Source organism: Microtus pennsylvanicus, chromosome 17 (assembly GCF_037038515.1).
Source record: "Microtus pennsylvanicus isolate mMicPen1 chromosome 17, mMicPen1.hap1, whole genome shotgun sequence".
NCBI lineage: Eukaryota > Metazoa > Chordata > Mammalia > Rodentia > Cricetidae > Microtus > Microtus pennsylvanicus.
In genome coordinates, this window is record NC_134595.1 from 15,208,468 (window position 1) to 15,229,504 (window position 21,037).

Genomic DNA, 21,037 nt, shown 5'->3' on the forward strand with positions numbered 1-21,037 from the left:
TATTACAGAGCTACAGTATTGAAAACAGCTTGGTATTGGTATAAAAACAGAGTAGTCGACCAATAGAATGGAATAGAAGACCCTGACTTTAACCCACAAACCTATGAACACCTGATTTTCGATAAAGGAGCTAAAAGTATACAATGGAAAAAAAGAAAGCATCTTCAACAAATTGTGCTGGCAAAACTGGATGTCAACCTGCAGAAGAATGCAAATAGATCCATATCTATCACCATGCACAAAACTCAAGTCCAAATGAATCAAAGACCTCAATATCAATCTGAACACACTGAACCTGATAGAAGAGAGAGTGGGAAGTACTCTACAACACATGGGCACAGGAGGCCACTTCCTACGTATAACCTCAGCAGCACAAACATTAAGGGCCTCAATGAATAAATGGGACCTCCTGAAACTGAGAAGCTTCTGTAAATCAAAGGACACTGTCACTAAGACAAAAAGGCAACCCACTGACTGGGAGAAGATCTTCACCAACCCCGCAACAGACAAAGGTCTGATCTCCATAATATATAAAGAACTCAAGAAACTAGACCGTAAAAGGCTAATCAACCCAATTATAAAATAGGGCATCGAGCTGAATAGAGAATTCTCAACAGAAGTTCAAATGGCCAAAAGACACTTAAGGTCATGCTCAACTTCCTTAGCGATCAGGGAAATGCAAATCAAGACAACTTTAAGATACCATCTTACACCTGTCAGAATGGCTAAAATCAAAAATACCAATGATAGCCTTTGTTGGAGAGGTTGTGGAGAAAGGGGTACCCTCATCCATTGCTGGTGCGAATGCAAACTTGTGCAACCACTTTGGAAAGCAGTGTGACGGTTTCTCCGGAAACTCGGGATCAACCTACCCCAGGACCCAGCAATACCACTCTTGGGAATATACCCAAGAGATGCCCTATCATACAACAAAAGTATATGCTCAAATATGTTCATAGCAGCATTGTTTGTAATAGCCAGAACCTGGAAACAACCTAGATGCCCTTCAATGGAAGAATGGATGAAGAAAGTATGGGATATATACATATTAGAGTACTACTCAGCAGTAAAAAACAAGGACTTCTTGAATTTTGCATGCAAATGGATGGAAATAGAAAACACTATCCTGAGTGAGGTAACCCAGACCCAAAAAGAGGAACGTGGGATGTACTCACACATATTTGGTTTCTAGCCATAAATAAAGGACATTGAGCCTATAATTAGTGATCCTAGAGAAGCTAAATAAGAAGGTGAATCCAAAGACAAACATATAGACATCCTCCTGAATATTAACCTTCAGCAGGCGATGAAAGGAGACAGAGATAGAGACCCACATTGGAGCACAGGACAGAAATCTCAAGGTCCAAATCAGGAGCAGAAGGAGAGAGAGCATGAGCAAGGAACTCAGGATCGCGAGGGGTGCACCCACACACTGAGAGAATGGGGATGTTCTACTGGGAACTCACCAAGGCCAGCTGGCCTGGGTCTGAAAAAGCATGGGATAAAACCGGACTCGCTGAACATAGCGGACAATGAGGACTACTGAGATCTCAAGAACAATGGCAATGGGTTTTTGATCCTATTGCACGTACTGGCTTTGTGGTAGCCTAGGCAGTTTGGATGCTCACCTAACTAGACCTGGAAGGAGGTAGGTGGTCCTTGGACTTCCCACAGGGCAGGGAACCCTGATTGCTCTTTGGGCTGATGAGGAAGGGGGACCTGATTGGGGGAGGGGGAGGGAAATGGGAGGTTGCGGCGGGGAAGAGACAGAAATCTTTAATAAATAAATAAACAAACAAACAAATAAATAAAAAGCACGCGTTCTGAGGGCAAAGGCAGATAAAGCTGAGTTAATAGAAAAACCCTTAAACAGAATCATAAAACTTAGTACATAATAGCTGAGACAGAAGGAAATTCCCGGACACCGTTACAAGATAATAGTATCTTGTGAGGGAATTCTAGACCAGCCAGCGTCATAGGAGTCCCTTGCTAAACAAACAAACAAACAGGTTGGTGGTGGTTCAAGCCATAATAGAGAGGGGAGAGAGGAGAGACAGACAGACAGAGAGAGACAGAGACAGAAACAGATTGAGAAAGACAGACGATCGGGGCAGTGGTGGTTCAGGCTTTTAATCCCAGCACTCGGGGCAGAGGCAGGCAGATGTCTAAGTCTTAGGGCACCAGGTCTACGGTGAGTTCGAGGGGGGCCCAGGCTGTTACACAGAGAAACCCTGTCTCAAACACGCTGAAGGAATCCTAAGACCTCACTACAGCCATTACCTCCACTATTTCAGACCCATTTCCGCCCTCCCTGTCCCCAATCTCCCTTGCGTCTCCTCCATGACAGCTTTCCTCGCTATATTTCACTAATTCTGACCCGTGACCCGACTCTTTCAACTCGTGAGAGACTCAAACGAAAGATGACATAAAGAACAGACTCCACCTGGCATAGAAGGGGCTGTTAGCTCGCCCCTCCCTTGGCCGCGGAGCTAAACCTAAGGCGCAGGTACCGCCAGACGACGACGCGCGTTGATGACGTCACGCAAGGCGCCATCTCCGAAATCTGGTCGCAGTCCATTGTTGCCCGCTGGAGCAAGTCTGTTTGTGTACTGTGCCTACGTTGTTTCTTGGGCACAACAAATTGTTCTAGCGGAAATTTAGACAAGAAAGAGTCCTGGTGACTGAAAGCTGCAGAACAAAACGAAGAAAGAGAAAGAAGAGGCCCGAAGGAGACGACATCAGAGCGCTCCGGAAGTGTTCCGAAGATGAAGGGTAAGCGGGATGGGAGACACGAAATTGGGCACGGATCACAGTATAGAGAGGGTCGGGACTGGAAGATGAATCAGGGATACCTGTCGCAAAGAGTCCCAGGACAATATCCAGGGAATTGACTCAGCACACAAAAGAAATCGAGGCCCAGAGTGTGAATCGGCCCGACTCTGTCTCTAAGCTAGGAATAGATGTCACGATCGAGTGTGTGTTCACCCAAGGAAACTAGAAGAGGTTGATCCAAGGCCTTGGCCAGAACTGGGCACTACCTGCCCTGATAACTGTGGCCAAGTGCCTGCTCCCCTCTACAGCCTGGCTTTTCACGCTTCATCCTGTAAAAAGCTTCCTAGACGCAGTATCTCAAACCTAAGGCGGTGGTATATGATCAGAACACAGATGTGTCAGGAAGGGGAAGCAAGCACTGGAGCACTATTAGAGGGGAGAGTGGATACGATCAAGATGATTCACACTCCTGCCATGTCCTGTTCTCAGAGATCGCGTGCCCTGGCATATCTCTACTTCAGTATTATGTGCGTAGAGAAGTTCCCAGGAATCCACAAGGATGACCCCAGCTAAGACCCTAAGCAATAGTGGAGAGGATGCCTGAACTGGCCTTACCTGTAGTCAGATTGATGACTATCTTAAATGTCATCATAGAACCTTCATCCAGAAACTGATGGAAGCAGATGCAGAGATCCACAGTGAAGCACGGGGCTGAGCTCCCAATGTCCAGTCGAAGAGAGGGAAAGTGATAATATGAGCAAAGGGGTCAAGACCATGGTGAGGATACCCACTGAAACAGCTTACCTGAGCTAATGGGAGCTTACCAACTCCAGCCTGACAGAGAGGGAACCAGCATAGGACCAAACTAAGCCCTCTAGTTTATAGTGACCGTTGTATGACTGGGGTAGACTGGGGCCACTAACAGTGAGACCAGGATTTATCCCTACTGCTTGTTCTGGCTTCTTGGAACCCATTTTCTTTGGAGGGATACCTTGATCAGTCTAGATGTAGTGGGGAGAGCCTTGGTCTTGCTAGACTTTGGTGGACTTCACGTGGGAAGTCTTCCCCCTCTCTGAGGAGTGGATGGCCATAGGGTGGGGGAGAAGGTGAAGGGAATGGGAGGAGGGGAGGGAATAGGAGCTGGGATTGATATATAAAATATGAAGAGATGGGGTTTTTTAAAAAGATAATTTTTAAAAATATGTGCATATGAAAGACCCGGATAAATCTAGACCCCTCTAGCAGGAAAAATAGAGCCAAAAATCTAGGTTAGCCAGTTCAGTGACTCTGTTTCAGGAACTATCTGAAGATAAAGTTAGATAATAATCTTGAGAAACAGGGAGTTAGCCCCTTGTGATTATCACTGGTATTTTCGGAATTTTTCAGTGATCACTGGTATTTTCAGAATTTTCCAATGACGCCCTCACTACCCCCTTTGGATTACTGGGTTGTGGTTTTCTTCCCTTAAATACCCCTTCTCCCAGCTACTCGGGGTCAGATTTTCTACCCCTGCATGAGAAATGAGTTTCGGCCCCAGTGCACTGGTTGCTGGCCTGTCAATAAACCTCGTGTGATTGCAGCAAGTACGTTCTCTCATGAGTTCCTGGGGCGGGAGGGGGGTCATGTTATTCCGAGACTTGAGTGAGAGTCTCCCCACTCCGGAGGTCTTTCACATAGGAATAACTAAAATTGCTTAGAAGAATTAATGAAACGAAAGTAAATGGGTACACACACTTCTGAGTGTATTTTTGTCCTTTTAAATCAACTACTTGACAAGCAATGAGTATACCAGAGCTGTTACATGTGTACTGATGCAGAAAGACTTCCAATTCTGATGATAGGCATCTGGGGTAGGTAAAACAAAGTTATTCCTAGGGTCCCAGGCCCTGCACACTTTTCTCAGTAAACAAACTCAATCTGCAGTTCAAGGGAGAACCAGATTGTTTTTTGTTGTTGTTTTTTGTTTTGTTTTGTTTTTCGAGACAGAGTTTCTCTGTAGCTTTGGAGCCTGTCCTGGAACTAGCTCTTATAGACCAGGCTGGCTTCAAACTCACAGAGATCCGCCTGCCTCTGCCTCCTGAGTGCTGGGATTAAAGGTGTGCACCACCACTGCCGGCTCAGATTCTACCTGTAAAACTGGTTTTGTTTACTTGGTTTGTTTACTTGGTCAAACACATACTCAGGGAAGCCCAAGAGAACAGAGATGGGTTTTTGTTTCTTTGTTTGTGTTGTTGCTGTTGGGATAAGACCAGCTATGTAGTGGAACTCACAGTGTAAACTAGGCTGGCCTCTCCCTCTGAAGTGACAGGATTAACCATGTGTGTCACTATACTCACCTTAGAGATAAATGTATAGGGGGTCGTGTGAGCTACATTTTCTGGTCATTTGCTCTTTCTTATCCCATTTACTCCTCTACTCTGTCCCCCAGTGCCACCATGATGGTTTCCTCCAAACAAATAAGAAACAGGAGCATGGATGGTTAAAGGGACTTCAGCATCATGCTGGACATATTTAGAATTTGAAGAAAGACTGTTGTATTTTATCTTGTCAGGATTCTGAACTGTGAAAAATCTGTTTCGAACTTCTTGTAGTCAGCAAAATGTAGTGTTTCAACCAAACACATGCCCTAGCCATCAATGTCACCTCATCTTTAGAGTCTTCACTACTTAGTGAGCACTGCCCTCGTGTAACTATAACCTGTATTTTAAGTGAGAACAACTCTAGAGTGCTCCAGTGAGGACTTCTTTTAGACAGGCAGAATCTGGAGTAGGAACTAAACCCATGCTTTAATAAGATACCAGTGATTCTAAAACACGTTAAGCTTTGAGAAGTGTTCTTTTTAAACCTCATCCTGGGAATTTATAGGACAAATCTGGCCAGAGGAAAGAGGAAGAAGTGTGTAAGACAGTTGAGGTGGTACATGTCTATAATCTTAGCAACTAGCATTGGGAGCCTGAGACAGGAGTGTTGGGGGTTTAAGGCCACTGTGGGCTCCATAGCAATTTCTAAGTCAGCATAGGATACAAAGTGAGGCCTTGTCTTTAAGTAATATGTAACTAAGCAGCGTTCAGTAGGATCAGGACATGGATCCAAGGTGAAGCACTTGCCTGGCATGCATAAAACGCCACTGAGTTTAACCCCCCAACACTGCAGAATAAAACAGGAGGATCATCCAAGAAAGCTTTGCCTTTTCATACTAACTCAGTATTCCTTCTCTAAATAAGTGTAGCTATTGTCATAGTTAGAAAAGCCTTGGGTATTATACTCATTCCTAACAGAAGTAATCGTCTATTTTTGTGTTTGTCCCCCAGCTGTGATTTACCGTGCATTTCCTCACAAAGAAGCCAGAGAGCACGATGTGCAGGTACAGTCGTTCAGAGGAGGCTGGGAGCAGCAGACCTGACAGCAGAGCAGGCTCAGTGTCTTCTTAGACTCACCTAGCTCTTCTTTCCCATGGATTACTCATCTGCACAGGCCAAATCAAGGTCTTTTTGGTTGGTGTCTTCATGTTCTAGGCTCCTTTCTCAGGGTACCAGAGTCAGCTCTTAATTTCATGTCATCTCCCACTCTTTAGGGAAAGACAGACAGCCTGTGCTTACCAGAAACCTGTCTTGATCTTGCTTCTGTGCCCCGTTCAGTGCTCAGCCCATTCCATAAGTGGATGTTACAGAGTCTATCTGGATGCTTCACAGGCTTTGTCAATTGGGCAGAAGCTTCACCTGTGGCTCATATCCTGCCAGGTTGTGTGGGGCACGCCTTTAATCCCAGCACTTGGAGGCAGAGGCAGGCAGCTCTCTGAGTTCAAGGACAACCAGAGCTACACAGAGATATCTTGTCCCAGAGAGAGAGAGAGACAGAGAGAGAGAGAGAGAGAGAGAGAGAGAGAGAGAGAGAGAGACTATCCTTTAAATCAAGATGTTAAAAGGCCAGTTAACCTTTAATTGTATTTCCCCATGAAAGGCCACATATGTATTTAAAAGAACCAAATTGTCCTGCTATTGATGATGAATTGTTTAGCCATCCCTGACCTCACTACCTCAAAGATTATGTATTCTGTCTTTTCACCTCCTGCATTAGCACAAAGAGGGTATCATTTACTATTGATATGTTAACCTAAAGCTGGCAGTTAGCCTCAGACTTGTTTTTACTGTCTGGTGATGCAAAAAGAACCCAGCAAATGGCCCGGCCAAGAGGTAGGTGCTCAGGAAAGAGCACTGCCCAGAGCTGCAGCAGATGAAGGCCGAGCGAGGTACCTGCCGGCCAGTGTAGAGTAGACTGTTGCTGTCCAGTCTGAGAGGTGGGAAACTATTGTGCTTCAGGACTGATGCAGCTGTGAAACAGTCTTTCAACCTTCCCCAGGAGTCCATGTAACTCTGTATATGTCCTATGCTCAGTAGAGTAACCTCAAGGAAGCAGGACTGGTCAGCGCTTGGCCTGGCTGCAGTGTGGGGCGGTGTCACAGTTAGCACATGAGTGTGACTTTTACATCTTGGTAGTTGTGTGTAGGAAACACTTGGCAGACAGGAGATGTGTGAGCCTAGCTCAGCAGAGATGGTGGCTCTAAGGAATGGGATGAGTGCCCTAGTGTCTGAGAGCAGAACAGTGAACCACACCACCCTGTCTCTGAGCAGGAGCTGGGAACCCAGCGGGCTGAGGCCTTTGTGAGGGCCTTCCTGAAGCGCACAATGCCGCACTTGAGCCAGCAAGACTGTGAGAGCCATCTGCAGCGCAAGGCTGTGGTCTTGGAATACTTCACTCGCCAAAAGCCAAAGCAGAAGAAGAAATCCAAAGGCCTCTCTTCCAAACAGAGGAGAGACATGAGGCTCTTTGACATTATCCCGGAGCAACAGAGGTATGCCAGTCTTCCCATGGCCTTGCCACTCACCACTGCCTAGTCTTCCTGGTAGGGCTCTGGACTGGGGGTTCCAGGGATTCCCTGGACAGCTCTTCCTCTTTAGTCTCAGGGGCTTCTCCACCATCTGCCACAAGGGGGCAGCGTCCCGCTACCAATTTTCTTATGTCATGGCTTGGCCTCTAAAAGGCAGGCATTGGTCAGACTGAGGACTTTTCATCATTTAACTTCCCTCCTAGCCTCACTAAGTGTCTTCATTGCCCATAGCAACAGGCTGATATTCTTTACTATGTGCTTTCCTATACCCTTTAACATCACTAGCAGAATCACCCACTCAGGTTGCTGCCAGGGAAAGGTCCTGCCTTGGCATTTCAGAAGTTTCTGAAAGGAATGTGTCACTGTTTTGTGGAAGGATGTCTCCCTCGAGATGGTTCTGAGTTTGTGTTTACAGCCACTATGTTTAGGCTTTGTATAACACTCCATAGCCACGCAGCCTTTCTTGTCCCAGAAGGCAAGAGAGTGTCGCTTTGCACTGAGGCTGCCTCCCTGGAGTCCTTGCAGGAAGAGCCTGTTTCAGATTCGAGCCTGGTGTTCCTGACTCTGATCCTGGGTTGGTATGAATGGGCACCAAGACAAAGGATAACAACCCCAGAGAAAAGCTCTTGGTCCTTTACCCTCCCTTCCAGATGATCCTGCCACCTTACACAAGGGCCTGCCTGGAAACCTGCACCTGGGTTGTTATGGCTGAGGCTACATCACCACCTTCAGATGTTCTCCTGCTCTGAGCCAGGGGCTCCTCCATCATGCCTACAACTGGCCAGGAGGAAGGGCATCAAGACAAAGGGCCCCTCTTCCCTTCTCAAAAGCAGAAATTTAGCCCTGAAAAGGTTCTGCCAGGGAAGAAATTGAGGTTCAAGGAGGGGAATGTACTTGGCCTTGGTCACATTGTCGTCAGGGCTCCTACGGCTTCCACGCAGTCTCTGGTATTCCCTCGTGCTTACTCTCGGCCTTGACCCCAGGTCGGGTTTGCCAAACACTGGAAATCCCAAGCTCGTGTTTCTGACTCTGACAGATACAGTCTCTTCCTCCCTCTGCATGAACTCTGGAAGCAGTACATCCGTGACCTGTGCAACGGGCTCAAGCCAGACACGTGAGTTTTATTTTTGAAGCCTGCCATGGGATTAGATCCCAAGTCTTGCGTGCGCTAGAGACGCAGTCTGGGAAACCAGCTGGCTGTGCCGTTTGTGATCCTGTTTGCTTTGTTACCAGCTTTTCTTTGTGGGCTCTCTTGACCTCCTAGGCAGCCGCAGATGATTCAAGCGAAGCTCCTGAAGGCGGATCTTCACGGTGCTATTATTTCAGGTAATTTCTGTGAGAGCATGTGGTCATCTGGAGACTGCTACTCAGTGGCAGTACTCAGCCTGGCATCTGTCACTTGGCGTCCTGAGGTTTCTCTAAGTTACAAGCAGTGAGGATCTCAGGTGGTTGTGACCTGACCCGTGCTGGGACTTGTTAAGCACACACTAAGTGGTGTCTGCATGCCGTCAGCTCATACGGTTATCACCTCACCTCTAGTGCAGACTCTGGGGGTTTCCAGGGTGCCAACACCAGTGCAGACTTTTCCCATGATTGCCAGACTCATTCACCCCATGGCACCCAACAGCTACTTGGACAGCCAGGAGGGACCTCAAAGTACCTCACACAGAGCCCTTGGTCTCCCCTGAGGTCAGCTCTCTGATTATGACACATCTCCATATCAGTTTGTTCAGGCTAGAGACCTAGAAGTACATACACATTACCTCTTTCCTAATCCTGCACCTCAAGTCGGTTAACACACCTAGTTCCTGAATCTGACCTGCCTCTAACTCCCTCAAGCTGCTGTGGAAGCTTCTCTCACCTTCCCCCGGCTCACACACTGTTTTATTCCCACATACACACCAGATGAAATACACAGAATGAAGGCTGTCATCGGACATCAGACTCCTGACTGCCGTTTGCCTGTCCTAAGCCTCCAGCAGCTTCCCATCCAGTCAGAGTAAAAATCTACAGTGACCTTTGGCTACCCTCTGTGTGACTTGCACACCTGGTACCTTTGCTTGGGTCCTTCTCTCCACGAAGGGGCTCTGAAGGTTCATACATTGACTCCTGATGTCACTTCCTGAGAGTCCACCACCACTAAGGCTTCCCCTCCACTCTCCTGCTGTCACTTCCCGAGAGTCCACCACCACTAAGGCTTCCCCTCCACTCTCCTGCTGTCACTTCCTGAGAGTCCACCCCACTAAGGCTTCCCCTCCACTCTCCTGCTGTCACTTCCTGAGAGTCCACCCCACTAAGGCTTCCCCTCCACTCTCCTGCTGTCACTTCCCGAGAGTCCACCACCACTAAGGCTTCCCCTCCACTCTCCTGCTGTCACTTCCTGAGAGTCCACCCCACTAAGGCTTCCCCTCCACTCTCCTGCTGTCACTTCCTGAGAATCCACCACCACTAAGGCTTCCCCTCCACTCTCCTGCTGTCACTTCCTGAGAATCCACCACCACTAAGGCTTCCCCTCCACTCTCCTGCTGTCACTTCCTGAGAATCCACCACCACTAAGGCTTCCCCTCCACTCTCCTGCTGTCACTTCCTGAGAGTCCACCCCACTAAGGCTTCCCCTCCACTCTCCTGCTGTCACTTCCCGAGAGTCCACCACCACTAAGGCTTCCCCTCCACTCTCCTGCTGTCACTTCCTGAGAATCCACCACCACTAAGGCTTCCCCTCCACTCACCTGCTGTCACTTCCTGAAAGTCCACCCCACTAAGGCTTCCCCTCCACTCTCCTGCTGTCACTTCCCGAGAGTCCACCACCACTAAGGCTTCCCCTCCACTCTCCTGCTTTCACTTCCTGAGAGTCCACCACCACTAAGGCTTCCCCTCCACTCTCCTGCTGTCACTTCCTGAGAGTCCACCACCACTAAGGCTTCCCCTCCACTCTCCTGCTATCACTTCCTGAGAGTCCACCACCACTAAGGCTTCCCCTCCACTCTCCTGCTATCACTTCCTGAGAGTCCACCACCACTAAGGCTTCCCCTCCACTCTCATTGTGCTGCTCTTATTTTCCTCATAGCCATTATCCGTATCAAGAAATAGAATAGCCCGTGCTGTCTATCACTGTCCCCCATGAGAGCTTCAGCTCACAGGAGCAGGATACAGGCCATCATGTTCAGTGTCCTGTCCCAGCACTGACCTGCCACACTAAGCACATAGTTAGCTCCACGTGCTGATTACATGGAGGAGGCAGGGCCCTGCCCGTGAGGTGACTCACCTGTCACTTCTGGGCAGCTCTACAGGAGGACTACATTCAAGGAAATGTTCAGGAGAGTCAAAAGTGAATGATGGATGTCCTGCCCATGGCACTTGCTCCATCAAAGCAACATGACTGGACTTAGTTCTTTCTGTGTATGGCCTCTTGGCTCCAGAACCCTGCATAAAACCCAAAGGATACCTGAGAACAGCCCAGAGATTGCAAAGCCCAGGACAAAGAGTTGGGAATCCTGGGCTCTTGCTGGCTTGGTCATTGCCCAGCTACAGAGCCACTATCCTCTGGGCCTTCTCTTCCTCAGCTTAGAAGGGCCAGGATCCTAGTCCCTGAGGCCAAGCTGTGACTGCTGGCATTACCCAGGCCTTACCCTCATCTGCTTTTCTCCTTTGCAGTGACAAAATCCAAGTGCCCCTCCTATGTGGGGGTCACAGGAATCCTCCTGCAGGAGACCAAGCATGTCTTCAAGATCATCACCAAAGAAGACCGACTGAAAGGTGTGTGCTGTGTCCCTAGGGTAGAGAGAGAGAGAGAGAGAGAGGGAGAGAGCGCCTTATCCTTTCCTTGAGGCTTTCAGGTTCTACTTGACTATGGAGTCAGTCTGCAGGTGCTTGCTATGTTATGAACTGCAGAGAGAGGCCCCTGCCCCTATGGCTACCAAGAGACATCATGAACAGTCAGTAGCCTGTTCATAAACAGGACAGAAGAACTGCTTATCTGGGTCTTTGGCACTCATCTGTTTGAGGTTTCTATTTGCTAAGGTCACCACCTCTCAAATGAATAACTAAAAGGCAGAAGGAACCAAAACAGCCTGCCACTGGAGTTCTGAAAACTGTGCCCTTGCTGGAGACACTCTTTGAGTTTTAGCATTGTTGGGAGGAGAGAGGCACTTGTTCATCCCAGGCCACTTAGCCCTGAAATAATCACACGGAAACTATATTATTTAAATCACTGTTTGACCCACTAGCTCATTCTTACATATTAATTTAACCCATTTCTCTTAATCTGTATATTGCCACAAGGCTGTGGCTTACTAGGTAAAGTTCCCAGAGTTTGTCTCTGGTGGAGGCTCCATGGCTTCTCTCTGACTCATCCCTTCTTTCTCCCAGCATTTAGTTTAGTTTTCCCCACCTAGCTAAGCTCTGCCCTGCTATAGGTCCAAAGCAGTTTTTCTATTCATTAATGGAAATCATAGCATACAGGGGGAAATCCCACATCATAGCATGGTTATTGCCACTCCAGCAGGTACTTTTGAATCTTCCAATACCCCAGTACCTGGCCTTGCCCACAAATCCAAAGTTCAAACAACAGTTGAGGGATTTGTACTCATTTCTGTTGATATTAGAAATCAAGACCAAGACCTCTGTCAGCTAATCCTGGGCTCTACACCTGAGCTACCTCCACAGCCCCGCTTCATTGTTTTTCCATTTTTCTGTATGTTCTTCTGCTTATTTTATAAGTCTAAGGAAGTAATGTAGAAGTTTCCCCACTATGCACAAATCTAAGAACCACTTCAAGACTGTATGGGAAACTGGGTTTGGTGGTATGGGAGCTTTCAGTTCTGGGAATTAAGTTAATCACCTCCGAACCTGGAAACTAGGCAGTGAGTTATATTTAGACTGTGAATCAAATTGTCCAGGTCTTTTTTGGTACTTCTGGCATGGGTCTCCTCATTGCTGTAGACTTTTTTAAAGACAGTCTTATATGCAGTCCTGGCTAACTTGGAGCTTGCTGTATAGACCAGGCTGGCCTTGAACTCTCAGATCTGCCTGCCTTTGTCTCCTAAGTGCTGGCAATAAAGGTGTGGCCATCACCTTAATAATAGTGTGGGAAGTCATTCTGTATATGTGTTGCTTTGATTGGTTAATGAATAAAGAAGCTACTTGGGCCTATGACAGAGCAAAAGAGAACAAGGCAGGAATTCCAAACAGAGATAGAGGAGAAAAGGCAGAGTCAGAGAGATGTCATGTAGCTGGCGAAGGAGACAGATGCTAGAACCTTACCGGTAAATCATGAGCCTCATGGCAATAATAGAATTAATAGATTAATAGAAATGGGTTAATTTAAGATGTAAGAGTTACTTAGTAAGAAGCCTAAGCTATTGGCCAAGCAGTGCTGCAATTAATATAGTTTCTGTGTGATTATTTTGGGTCTTGGCAGCCGGGAAATGAGCAAGCAGCCTCCGACTACTTTAATACAATTTAAATGTAAATGTGCGTGAATCATGCTTACATGAACATGAACGCACTGTCTGTATTGTTCCTCATCCTTTTTCCTTCTTTTCCATTCAGTTATCCCCAAGCTGAATTGTGTGTTCACCATAGAAATTGATGGCTTCATTTCCTACATTTATGGAAGCAACTTCCAGCTTCCGTCAAGTGAGAGATCTGCCAAGAAGTTCAAAGTAAAGGGAACGATTGACCTGTGAACTCTTTGCCACTGGCGACAGATGCCCCTGGGAACAGAGAACTGGAAACACCTTAAATACCCACTTTTCCATGAAGCACTTTCTGGCTGTGGCCCATCTCGTCTCCAGGGGAAAAGGAGTGGCTGAAGAACATTGAACAACAAAGGAGGAAGTCGGGGGTAGAGATTTGTCTCTCTAGGGAGGAAAGACTAGCAGAAAATACACGAGGACTAACCTTGGGTGATTTGAAGAAGGGGGCCATTGGGTTCTGTCTTTCATAGTTTCCTGTGTTTCTGGAACATTCTGTGCTAAATGAGTTCAGTTAATAATGATATATTTGGACATCTTAGTTCTATTTTAGCTGCTATATGTGTAACCTTTCTACTGTGTAAGACCCGATGAGGTCTTTCTGCACGTGGCCATTGGAACTACAGGTCAAGACCAGCATTAAAAATGGCTGGGGTCCAGCTACCCTGTGCCAGTAGCCTTGAGGAGGCCTTGTCATTGACACCTGGTTCAGAGGGGCCAGTTGCCCCTTGTTTGTAAGAGGTGTGTGACTGCTGGCCGGCTCAGAAACTGCCCTGGCAATAGTAGGTGATGGCACATCCAGCACTCACCCCAGGTCAGCAGTGGTGCTGGGGGTCAGTGCTCGGTGCCTCCCACTCAGACTGCACTGGATGGAAGAGAAATGAGTGAGCCTGATGATCTTTATATGACAGAAAAACAGAAAGCCGCCTCCCTCTCAGAAACCAAAGTGCTCCCCCAAGTCCCCGAGATTATCTAGGCCCTGGTCTGTCAACATCATCTGGACATTCCTCACGACACTGTCCCGTCCCACCTGACCCCAGTGTTATCACAGTCCTTGCCACCCAGGTTCAGGGCACACATGACTCATCAGCCAGAAAATGATCATTGTCCGAGGTCTTACGGACTGGTAAAGAAAGGCTAAGATCTGAACCAGAAGAGCTGGCTCCAGAGTCAAGTTCTTCCCAGGAGGACAGCCACAGGGGGGTGAGAGAGACAGCTAAGAGTGTGTGTATGTTCCTTATTTACCCAGCGCTCTACCGAGGAACTCTTCTGTGTAGAGTGACTGCTGTTCTAGCTGGCTGAGAGTGCGCAGGTGCTGCACCTTCAGAGCAGACCTGTCCAGCCCCACCCTCTGTGATGTAAGGGGCGCGCTATGTTGCATAAACACAGCTGCTTCCCAGAAAAGCTGCTGGTGCCACTTGCCAAGTGAAGCATGTTACTGCTGGCCCCAACTCAAGTGTCCATTGACTCGCTAAGGACATTCTCCCTCAAGGGAGACAATGTACTGCTCACCTGAAATAGAGTCTCTGCTCTTTGCCTTGTCTGGGATGTGCTGCTGTTGTCTCCCTGATCTCCCCAGCATCCTCCCAGACACTGGTCCTGCGGAAACTGCACTTGGTATTACATACAGCATGACTATCCAAGTCCCCACAACTTCATGGAGAGGGGTATGGTACTGGCACTTGTGACTGTCTCCAAGGAATAGGACTGTGGTAGAAATGAGATTTGGGGTGTAGAGAGTCACATGACAACCAACTCTGTTGAATGTAAACCATGCAGTACAGAAACGAGCCCCATGCAGGGTGCCATAGAAGCCAATGGGAAGAACAGTTGGCACCTCAAGAAAGGGCTCAGACTGCTGTCTAAATTGGTTTCTGCTAAGGCTTCCTCCTGACTGGTCAACAGCCACCTCTCTGTGCATATGGTCTGTCCTCAAGGGGCTCTAGTGTGCCTCTTACGATGGTGTGTTGAGATAACACCTCATCTATGACCCGTTTATCCTTCGTCCTCATAAAGATCCTATCTCCAAACAGTCGTGTTGGAGGTTAGAGCTTCAACACAGGAATTTGAGGGTAGTTAGTAACAACTGTGAAATGTTCCTAATTAGAAAAGTTGGCTTTACCTCCCAGGACAGTGACAATGTCCAGTCTGGACCCCTTCACAGGCAATGGCCTGGGTTTCTCTGCTGTTTCTTTGCTGTATGCTATGCTTGGGATACCAGGCAGCTCAGCCTAACTGCTAGGCTACGAGCTCACATTTTCCTGAATTTCATGGGCTTTGACTTAAGGTGCACGCACAGTATCCAGAGTCCCGGAGTTGTCCGCAGCCAAACTCCTCCCTCCTTGTTCCACTGGAGCCAGCAGAGTCCGGGGGGAAATGTGTAGAGGGAGGGGATGGTTAATGTCTACATGGCTAGATTGGGAATTGCTTTGACAAGCGCACTTGGTGTGTTTCTGAGGCTTCCAGAGAGGATTAACTGAGAAGGAAGATCCACCCTATACATGGGAAGTTTCATTCCCTAGGGTCAGGAGCTGGATACAATAGAAGGAAGCTTGCTACAACACAGGCATCCTTGCTCTCCACTTCTCTGTCACGTGTCCTGTCCCACTGTGCCTTCCCTGCCATAATGGCTGACGCTGTAGCAAAATAATGCCTTCCTCATGTCACTTGTGTCAGGGATTGTATCACAGGGACAAAAAGTCCAACATGGGAGATGGGCAGAGTTGGCCCCTGAGGGGAGCTGTGGAATATGAAGAATTAAATCACACCCAGGTTCGGAAACATGAAGAACCCAGGAAATCAGAGCAAGACTTGGGAAGGTCTCCCTAGGGGAGGAGAAATGGGAAGGGGACATGTGGCCACTAGTCTCAATGGTGATGCCTCAGGTTGCACCCAGCTATGTAGTGGTAAGAAAGAGAAGTCAGGATGTAGGGTTAAAAAAAGAGGGGGGGATTAACTGGTTTGATAGGATGATTGGTATTAGTAAATTACTGTTTTTAGAAAATTGTATTGGTACTGTTTCCGTTATATTGATATACTGAATATTGAATGTGAGTGTTCCTACCTCTATTTTTGTATAAAAGAGTATGCTTATAACTTTGTCTATATTATATTGATACATCTACCATATTACAATGTATATTTCTACCTCTGATACTATTTATATAATAACATTGTTTACATTTGATATGTAATGACATTGTTTACAGTTGAAGATCATTGTCTTCATATATTGCACAGTTGTTTATCCTTTTAGTCTTCAAGCTAGATAGGTATTGAGAATTATATGTTTGTCATTTATTTTTAGGTTAATCAGGTCTTTTAGATACATAGAGATTATATTTAATATAGATAGTATAATCTTCAGCCTCTTCAAAGAGCTATAGAAAATGACCTTTAATCTAACCTAGAATTCTATGCCAATGAGACACAATTACTCCTGGCAACGCCACTCTACTCCCTAGAGAACGTTGAGCACCAAAGACACTCCACTGGGAGCTTGTGTTCTTGGCAGAACTGGCCTTTGGGTTAAAAAAAAAGCCCATACCTTAACTTCTAAAAAAGATACAAAATATCCCTAAATGGATAAAACAGGATTGTCTTATCCTGCCAAGACAGGGTAGGATAATTCTAAGAAAGTTCCTTGCCTTTAATAATGGTATGTCAGTTATGTTATGCCTTAGCTAAAGTTGGTTGACTCAACCTTGCAAACGAGACTTTGGGTGATTGCCCAGGTAGTCAGTTGTCTCTGTCAATTGTTGCACATTTTGGATATCTCTCGTTTGTTAAGTAATATTTATTCCCTTCTGTAGTAATATGGGCGGCGGGGCTGCGTCTCCAACACCCCAGCCGCCTGCCCGGCTAGCTTATGCCCCGAAATAACTACACACAAACTGTATTCATTCAATCACTGCTTGGCCCTCTAGCTCCAGCCCTTACTGGCTAATTCAGATATCCCGATCAACCCATCTCTAATAATCTGTGAGCACCGGTCTTACCGGGAAGATTCTAGGTCGGAGCTTCATCGCGTGTGTCTGCCCGGGAGTGGGGCATGGCGTCTCTCTGAGGCGTCTGCCCCTGAGAGGAGAGCTATCAAGTCTGAGCTCACTTCCTCTTCCTCCCGGCATTCTGTTCTGTTTACTCTACCTACCTATGTCCTAACCAATAAAATGGGCCGAGGCAGTTCCTTTATTAGCCAATGACCTTCCTCCATCATTTCCCCTTTTTCGGTTTAAACAAAAAAGAGGAGGAAGGCTTTAACTTTAACATAGCAAAATTACATATAACGAAACAGTTATCAAGTAAAAGTTACAATAATCTTTATCATAACTAAGGAAAACTATAACTATAACTAACTATTCTTAACTCCATCAAAGACTCCAGAAAGATACAATACTACATAAGCAAACAATAAAAAAGCAACTTTTAAACTCTAGAAATGACAGAGACATCTCGCTGCCTGGACAGTCACCCAAAGTTCCTCTGTACCGTTGGGGCATCCATCTTCAGCCTTCAGGCCCATGGTATCCAGCAGACATTTCCATAAAGCAGGATAATTCAAAGTCAGTTCAGTCACTATCTGTTGTGTCCTGCAGAATGTCTTGCAGACTCTTTCATGAATCAGGAACCGCGAAAGATCATCTCACCTTAGGCAAGTTCAGTAGTCCTCTCTCTGCGGGTTCTCTGTGTCCAGTTTATGCAATGTCCAGGCAAGAGCAGTTTCTTGCCCAAATGGCTATCAAACTCCATAAGGATCCTCTTCAATGCCCATCTTCCTCTTGAAGTAGATTGGTGCTGCCAGGGGCAGAGTGTCTCATTGTCATGAAAAGTCCTAAGTTATTAAAACATTTAAAATGCCATATTCTATAATCTTTGAAAGATATGAAGAATGCCTATCTAAGATATATCTATGCACATCTAGAAAATCTTAACTAACATGACTACAGACTTGACTATTACTGATGATTATCCATTAACCTATTTCTTAATTATACATTACATTTTTTAATGAACTACACAATCACAATACCTTAATCAATAGCAGAAATATGCATATACATATAACAAAATTGACCTTAAATTTAAATCACTAAAACAAAATCCATATCAATGCAAATTATTCATATCTATATCACATCCCCCTTTTAATGTTAAAGAACATTTATAAACCATATTTGGGAACATGGGCGCAGTTTTCTCTCTCCAAACTGCTTCCTGCTGAATGAGGGTGTCGTTAATTAGGTCTTTCATGGTATAACCTGTGTGCCAGGGTCATCTCAGTTGGCAGTTGAGTGAAGTAATTTTTTGAGGGTGTTCACATCAACCTTTCAGGAGGGCGTGGTCTATCATACCAAACTGGGATAGAAGAAATCCATAGAGTTTCATCATCTGTGAAAACAAAAGAAGACTCTCTCCAAAGCATCATATCCTTAGACCCAAATTCTGAAATCGTAATACCCTTATATCCATTCTGGTTTAGCTTGGCAGCCCATGTAATGAAATGTCTCTCTGTACTTAGCTCCTTCACAGTAAAAAATTTTAAAGAAGGGCTGGAGAGATGGCTCAGTGGTTAAGAGCATTGCCTGCTCTTCCAAAGGTCATGAGTTCAATTCCCGGCAACCACATGGTGGCTCACAACCATCTGTAACGAGGTCTGCTGTCCTCTTCTGGTCTGCAAACACACACAGATTGAATATTGTATACATAATAAATAAATATTTAAAAAAATTTTAAAGAAAACACAATGTACATAATCCAGACTCTCCGTGAATTTTCCATTTTTACGTGGCTTATTTTTACTCTATCGCTTTACTTTATTCTGTCTCTTTAAAGACTTTACCTTTTTTTTAAACCATTAACTTTATTCTCTATATTCTTTTTCTTCTCTCTCCCAAGCCTACGTACATTCATCCAACAGTGTGACTCATTTAGTGGTCTGAATCTGTCCTATTGTGAATCTGCAATTTTTTACTATCCAGGAGCACGTTTGATTTGCACCTTTAAATCACTAGGCGCTTAAGAATCTAAGCTGTGACATTTCTAGGTTAACTTTTTGCTTTTTGAGTGTATATCTTTGACCTGGAATAACCCTGTAGACCAGGCTGTCTTTGAACTCTCAGAGATCCACCTGTCTCTGCCTCCCAGGCATTGGGATTAAAGGTGTTTGCTACCACACCTTGAACTCACAGAGATCTGTTGTCTCTGCCTTTTAGGCACTGGGATTAAAGGCGTGTGCTAACACACCTTGAAGTCACAGAGGTCTATCTCCCTCTGCCTCCCAAGTGTTGGGATTAAAGGTGTGTACTACGACACACAACAACTGTCTTCCTTTTTTTTGTTTTTTGCTTTAAGAACTTCAACTTTTAGTCTGCATATATTTTTAACACGCTGTAAATCATTTAAAAATTTTCTTTGTCTTTGAATCTCTCTTTTTACTGTATATCTCTCTTTTTCTGACCACATGAATCTTTAATTTACCAAGCAATCTCAGTAGGACTAAAGGTGTGGCTTTGCCGGCTAGATGTAGCCCATTCCTTAGCTTTCCAGCCTCATGGCATTTCAAGGTCCCTGCCAGCAAGCGAGCTTCAGCAGCCTATGCTTGCAAACCACATGAACCGCCTGTGTAAAAGAGTCAGAGTTTGCCCTGGCAAAACAGCCCAGAAAGCCGGCATTTTTAAACGGCACAGCTTTTTTTTCCTGCTACGGCTGAAAACCGAAAAGCATGTGTTCAGCTTTTCATCAACACCGTTTAAGTGTTTCGTGGCAGGACCTCTTAATGAGCTGCAGGCTTTGCAGCTAAAGCTGAGTCAGGAAGCCTCTCTTAGATGAGGCACTTGCTTGCCTCTAGCAAGCAGAGCAGACCCAAGAAATTGCCATAAGAAACATGCTTTACTCTATTCTTTTCCAAGCTTTCTCAGGCTTTCTGTGGACTCAGTTAGCCACACGTCTGGGCGTCATTTGTAGTAATATGAGCGGCGGGGCTGCGTCCCCAACACCCCAGCCGCCTGCCCGGCTAGCTTATGCCCCGAAATAACTACACACAAACTGTATTCATTCAATCACTGCTTGGCCCTCTAGCTCCAGCCCTTACTGGCTAATTCAGATATCCCGATCAACCCATCTCTAATAATCTGTGAGCACCGGTCTTACCGGGAAGATTCTAGGTCGGAGCTTCATCGCGTGTGTCTGCCCGGGAGTGGGGCATGGCGTCTCTCTGAGGCTAGATGTAGCCCATTCCTTAGCTTTCCAGCCTCATGGCATTTCAAGGTCCCTGCCAGCAAGCGAGCTTCAGCAGCCTATGCTTGCAAACCACATGAACCGCATGCGTAAAAGAGTCAGAGTTTGCCCTACCTATGTCCTAACCAATAAAATGGGCTGAGGCAGTTCCTTTATTAGCCAATGACCTTCCTCCATCACCCTTCTCAGATCTTTGACGGAATTGAAGATTATATAATTGTTGTTACTCTCTACATTTAGACTCCTTGAGATAAAATGTCTAGCAAAACTTTTGTTCTCAATATTGTTTGTTATATTTATTATTTGTTATAGTTGTATTTGGTTTAGTTCTGTCTTATTTAGACAAAAGGGGGAGATGTAGGGTTAAGCCCAGCCTTATGGGGCGTGTCCACCTCGAGCGAATGTTTACCTATAAATCTGCCGGGCGTGCACACAGCCGCCCATTCTGCTTCCTGTTCTCCGCGGGAACCCTGGTACTGTAAGTCTAATTTCCCCATTAAAGCTGTGTATATATTTTACAATCTGTTTGCATTCATTTACGCCATTACATCAGGAACTTCTACTAACTTTCTAAACTATGGAGCAGATTACAAAATTCTGATCTTTTCATCAACACCTGAAATCTTTCAGGGTCTCCAAGCTAGCATCTGTCAAGTGAGACAACTTG

The 21,037-nt window shown here is 46.0% G+C and overlaps 1 protein-coding gene across 2 annotated transcripts; it reads left to right on the forward strand.

The window, feature by feature from the left end:
- The first annotated feature begins 2,521 nt into the window (after positions 1 to 2,521).
- LOC142836917 (ribonuclease P protein subunit p29-like) lies at positions 2,522 to 13,686 on the forward strand. Of its 2 annotated transcripts, XM_075951618.1 has the most exons (7): positions 2,522 to 2,772; positions 6,084 to 6,136; positions 7,404 to 7,624; positions 8,697 to 8,774; positions 8,925 to 8,986; positions 11,315 to 11,416; positions 13,211 to 13,686. In XM_075951618.1, the coding sequence occupies exons 1-7, from the start codon at positions 2,766 to 2,768 to the stop codon at positions 13,345 to 13,347; spliced, it is 660 nt and encodes a 219-aa protein (XP_075807733.1). In that variant the 5' UTR covers positions 2,522 to 2,765; the 3' UTR covers positions 13,348 to 13,686. The 2 variants fall into 2 exon arrangements, with proteins under 2 accessions (XP_075807733.1, XP_075807734.1); XM_075951619.1 differs by lacking the exon at positions 6,084 to 6,136 and having other exon boundaries at positions 2,694 to 2,772.
- The last annotated feature ends 7,351 nt before the right edge of the window (positions 13,687 to 21,037 follow it).